At 48.2% G+C, this 5,333-nt stretch overlaps 1 protein-coding gene across 1 annotated transcript; it reads right to left on the minus strand.

Moving 5' to 3' along the window:
- Nucleotides 1–794: 794 nt before the first annotated feature.
- Nucleotides 795–3,822, minus strand: TCF21 (transcription factor 21). Its single transcript, XM_036871678.1, has 2 exons — nucleotides 3,124–3,822; nucleotides 795–1,348 (listed from the first exon to the last, which is right to left on the minus strand). Exons 1-2 carry the CDS (start codon nucleotides 3,571–3,573, stop codon nucleotides 1,259–1,261), a joined length of 540 nt encoding a protein of 179 aa, XP_036727573.1. The 5' UTR covers nucleotides 3,574–3,822; the 3' UTR covers nucleotides 795–1,258.
- Between the last annotated feature and the right edge of the window lie 1,511 nt (nucleotides 3,823–5,333).

Below are 5,333 nucleotides of genomic sequence, written 5' to 3' on the forward strand. Positions count from 1 at the left end.
ACATTAAACAGCCCTGGTGGCATCTGGCGCATCGGCCGCCGCTGGCTGCGCTGGGGCAGCGAGGGAACCCGGTCCCAGGCTCCTCGGACTCGCCTCTCTGTTTATCTCAACTTAATCTTCCCCAACGAGCTGTTCCGTAGCCTGGAAGATGTTTAAATTAAAACCCAATCCACCGGAAGTCGTGGAGAGGAGCTGAACGCGCTGGCTAATGTAACCGAAAGGCAGGCATGCGCGTTGTTATAAGTAATTTATCAGTTATTAATAAGAAATATATAATACACGTTGCAGCCCTTTGAAAATCGTAAAACACATTCCAAAGGTATGGCATTTACGTTTTTCATCACTCCCAGTATTTCTTCACTGTTTTGCAGCTATGGGTTGCTTGGGTTCATGTACGCGCCTGGAAAGTTATAGAATGTGGAGTTTACCTTCCTGCTCATGTTAGCAATTAAACTGTGGAATAACTGAAAATCAGATTTTTCTTTTCTGGTGTGTTTTTCTCTTGAATTGTGTAACTGTTAATAACTTTAATCCTTCCCTTTCTTTGTTTACAGTTACATTATTTCTAGTTGTCTTAAAAGTAACGTGCAAACTTGAGGGACTAGTTTCTTTTTGAGGTTTCAGTGCAGAATATGATCTGCACCTTCATAGTGAAAATCGTATTTAATCGTTGTCTATCTCTAGAAGTTTGGATTGAGGTTCCAAAGAACCACTTTTATTATATAGCTCCCCCATAGTTCCCCATCTTTCTATTCCAAATATATATTTTAAAAAATCACACCAAATGTCGGGGCTTTTAGCAATATAAAGAAAGATTTATTTTTGAAAGTAGCAAAACTTGTTTGAAAAAAATATATATCTTTAAGTGAATTACTTTATAAATGTGACTGTCAAAGTCAGCTATTCTATGATCTACATTTTACAACATATTGTACAAAAGATACACATTGATAGGCTCTTATTATCTATTTATATATTTATAATTACATATTGCACTTGGACCAGCAAGGCTCGCAGAGTCATTCACGGTAGAAGTTAATAAAGTTAAATAGATGGGAATCGTTGTAAGTACAATTGATGTCCTCTGGTTTGGAAACGAATCTCCTCGTCGCTGTAAAGTGTTCTCGAGGGGTGGGAAAGGGAGAGGAGAGTTGCAAGGGGGAAGAAGAGACAGAGAGCAGGGAGGGCAAGGGTCGCCTTCCCGGGGCCCGCTCCCCCACCCCGGGAGCGCGCCTTTCCCAGACTCGCACCTCCAAGGTCAGGACGCCGTGGTTCCACATAAGCGGCTTGCGGTCACCACTTCTTTCAGGTCACTCTCGGGTTTCCCGGCCACCATAAAGGGCCACGTCTGCAGGAGAGAAGAGGGTGGAGGAGGTAAGTGGCCGTGGAGGAGGGGTGGGATGAGGCGGGGGCCCGAGACCAAAGGAAAGGGCGCCCAAAGGAAAGGGCACGGTAGGGGGGCAGGCGGTGAGTTGGAGTGGCCCGTTATCTCTGCAGTTTTCCCGGTGACCTAGTGCGCCCTGTGGCTGGGTAAAGCAGAAAGCAACGTTGGCGCCAAGCCACAGCTCGAGGTGGTAGAGCAAAGAGGGGCTCGCCCTGGGTTCGAAGTGAAACCCAAGAGAGGAGACCCTTGGAAAGCCCAAAGTGGCTCCTGCCACAGCCCGGAGGCAGATGCTAGGGTGAACCGGAGCAGGGAAGCCGAGAAGGACCTCGCGCCACTGGGCACCGGGTTCAAGGTGAAGCGCCTGCTGGCCCTCTTCTGAGGTCTTGGTCAGGCTTCCCAGCCCTCTCTCTTTCACCCCCATGGATTTCCCTACTTCTATCTTTGGTTTCCTCCATCACAAACGCGGGTTTTAACCACAGTTTCTAAATTAATCGCCAGCTCTTAAAAAGAAATAATGTTAATAAAAGAATATAGCCGCGTATTTTCACATTGTGTTCCTACTGGGCTGAGCAAGCATAGCTTTCTCTTCCCTTCTCCGTTCTGTGTATAATAAAGCTCACTTAAGTTTCTTATTCAAAGATGAAGGCAGCAGCAGTTGTAAATGAAGGCACTGCTTTCATTTTCGTTCCAGATTTTAAAAAGCTGTTTACTCATTCAAAAACCTGACTTTTAATTAGAAGGAAAAATATTTTTCACAGCAAAATGTGGTTTTGCATTCCCCCCTCCCCAATTCCTGAAACCAATTCAGAGAGAAGACAATTCAAACCTTCAAACCTCTCTCGCTAGTGCCGACCGATAAGAAGACTTTTAAGAGGAAAACCTCTCCTTCTTATCATATATAAACAGAGGTGGTAGTTAGTTTTTGTTTTTCTTTAGCCCCTGGGAGTTTTAAAATTAAATCAAATGAAAAAGGAATTAAAATATAGTTCTTAAACAGTAAAATGCGGTTGAGAAAAATATTAGACTCAATGAGCATTATTTTTTAAGATAAAAAGTAACATGTTCTTAAACTTGAAGGAGAGTGACCTATGTTAATATTATTTATTACGCTAATACTCGTGATAATGTTCTGATTATACTGGTATTTGCTAGAAATTCTGGGATTCGAAAATGTTAATCCATCTATAGGAGAAGTGCAGAATATTTAAATAGTTGGGGACTTATGTGACAATTATGGGGGGGGCATGATGTGTCCATATGTAAAGGTTCTACATATCCTTGGGAAAGAAACAGAGTTGGCTGTTCTGATTTACAGGAATTAGAGGGGGCGGGGAATCAAGTTTTACTCTTCAGCTGAAAGAAGAATAAAAGGATTACTAAAATGCCGCCTCAGCGCGCGGCATCGTGTCGGTGTTCGCTGTCCCGCACCGGCCCTGAAGGCGCTGGCGCGAGCGCGGAGGGATCTTTCCTCTTTGCCAGCTCGATACGCCTGCAAACTCCTAATTGGGCTGCCACGTCAAATACTCGCATAAATCAACGCGTTCCCGCGGCTTGGAAGGCAGAGAGTGAGGGCCGTGTGGGGATCGCCTGCACCGGTCCCCTAGAGACGCTGGCTGGCGGTGACTGAGATGCGCGGCTCTCAGGCTGGCGCGCACGCTCTCACCGGGGACCCACTGCAGGCGCGCTGGGTCGCCCCCGCCCCCCTCCCCGGGACGCCGCCGCCGCACCGGAGAACTTACCAGGTTGACCGGGTGAATATAACCGTTCTCGTACTTGTCGTTGGCCAGGATCTGCCTCAAGTGGGCGATGTAGCTGGACGCCAGCCTAAGCGTGTCCAGCTTGGAGAGCTTGGTGTCCGGGGGCACCCAGGGCAGCGTGGTCTTGAGCCTGGAGAAGGCCTTGCTCAGCACCCGCATCCGGGCCCGCTCGCGCGCGTTGGCCGCATTGCGCTGGACCTGCTTCCCTTCCTGGCTGACTCCGCTCAAGGGGCTCTTCTTGGTGGGAGCCTTCCTCCTCTTGCCCAGGCCGCCGCGGCCCTTCTGGGGAGAGCCGGTCTCGCAGTTGGAGCTCTCCTCGGTGCTCTCGTTGGAAGTCACAAACTCCTTGTTCGAGTCCATTTTCAGCCCGTCGCAGTCCAGCATCTCTACCTCTTGAAGGTCCTCCACATCGCTGAGGGAGCCGGTGGACATGTTTGGGGGAGAGGATGAGAGAGACAGGGAAGGGAGAGAGGAGAAAGGGAAGAGAGGAGAGAGACCCCGAGACCAATGGACCCCCCGAACGTGGAGTGTCGGGCAGCCACCTCGGCTTGGGAGCCGGGAGTTGCGGGTCTGGTTGGGTCTCACACCCCTTTCCCCTTCGCAGAGTCTTGAGAAGGAGCCGCGAGGGCTTCTGCGGGCAGGAAGCCGACGCTCTGTTTCCCCACCCCCGGAGTCGTGGCCGTAGAGGAGTGTGAGAGAGCGCTGAGGAATTTGGTGGACACTAGGAATTTATCTGGGGAATAGAGGCGGATCCTTGCAGCCCAGGGGAGGGGCCTGCCAGGCCCCAGCAACTCTCTTAGACCCCTTTCACAACCGGAGGGAAACTCTCACGCACAGCCCCTGATTTCCAGTTTGCAATGTGAATCAACTCCATTGCAGGACGCAAATACCAGTCACCTTCTCCCACTCTTGGCCGGTCTGGGGAGGAGCGGGCGCCACTCGAGCTCCTTCTCCGGGGGGAGCCCATCTCCTAAGGCCCGCTTTCCTTCTTAACAGGTCATAGCTGCCTGAAACTGAGAACTTCAGGAAAACGACCACATCCTTTCGCTTTTTCTGGGCCTTCCACCCACAAATCTCACTAGCATCCTCTGGCTCCCCGCTTCCCCCCAGAAAACACCAATTAAAATGCAGGCAGGGACCAACCACCTCCTGCCAACACCCTATAAGACTCTGTGGCTTTTCCAAGATACCGTCACACCTTAACTCTGGTGAATTAAGACAATAAGTGCTTTCTAAGATCATTAGGGTGATGACAGAGAAAGTACCAAAAAATCCATCTACACTTGGTCACTTTAAAGATATCAAGGAACTGCCGGTGTGTACACGAACAGACTTGACCATTGCACACCCACACACAACCACACACAGTTTAGGGGGAGTGGAGGAAATGAGACAGAGTAATACTGGTGTGTGGAAAACATTTTGTTAGTCGATAATCTTTTCTTAATGAAATTAAAACTTTCCCCTAAATTTCTTTCTAGAAATGCAGTTAATATTCTCTTAAGAATGTTAGTTGCTCTCAGACATCACCTTGTCCGGGACTTCTGGTTTCCTCCCTCCCAGTGCTGCCTGCTGCCTTTGCCTTCTCCTTACATCCTCTTGGCTACCCGGGTTCTGCATGTAAAGCTGACATTACAAAACGTTAAGCAAAATTGTCCTGTTCAGAAGGGTCTTTTTTCCATCTCTAACTCCAGCCCCGACCATCTTTCCTGGAGAAGAAGAAAATCTGGGGAGTAAGTAGAAAAGCAAAAGGAACCAGAAACCAAGGGATTGAATGACATCGATGAAATGAAATCAGAGAGACAGAATGCATGAATCTTTCTTACTAGTTCTCCAGGTTTTCTTTCCTTGCAATTAAGCATTGACGATGAGGGGCTAGAGCAAAATGCAAGAGCAGATTCTGAGCTTTTGGCTTGGAATCTGCACCCCTCTCCTACATTAAGATACCATATCTCTAATCCTGGGCTCAGCTGGGAATTCACTAACCTCTAACATTTTGTTTTGTTAGCAGGGTCTTGTTTGCTTTCCCCCTATGCTGTAAACTAAACAGATTGTCAGCAAATCAGTCTTTATTAATGAATTAGTGAGACCCCCCCCGCCCCCATAATATCTTTGCCCAGGATCCAAAATTTGTTAATCACCGGTGTAGAGATTTATGGGCTCTCTTATTTTCTGTTGTTTGTGCAGGTGGA

The sequence above is a fragment of the Balaenoptera musculus genome, chromosome 12 (assembly GCF_009873245.2).
Source record: "Balaenoptera musculus isolate JJ_BM4_2016_0621 chromosome 12, mBalMus1.pri.v3, whole genome shotgun sequence".
Lineage (NCBI taxonomy): Eukaryota > Metazoa > Chordata > Mammalia > Artiodactyla > Balaenopteridae > Balaenoptera > Balaenoptera musculus.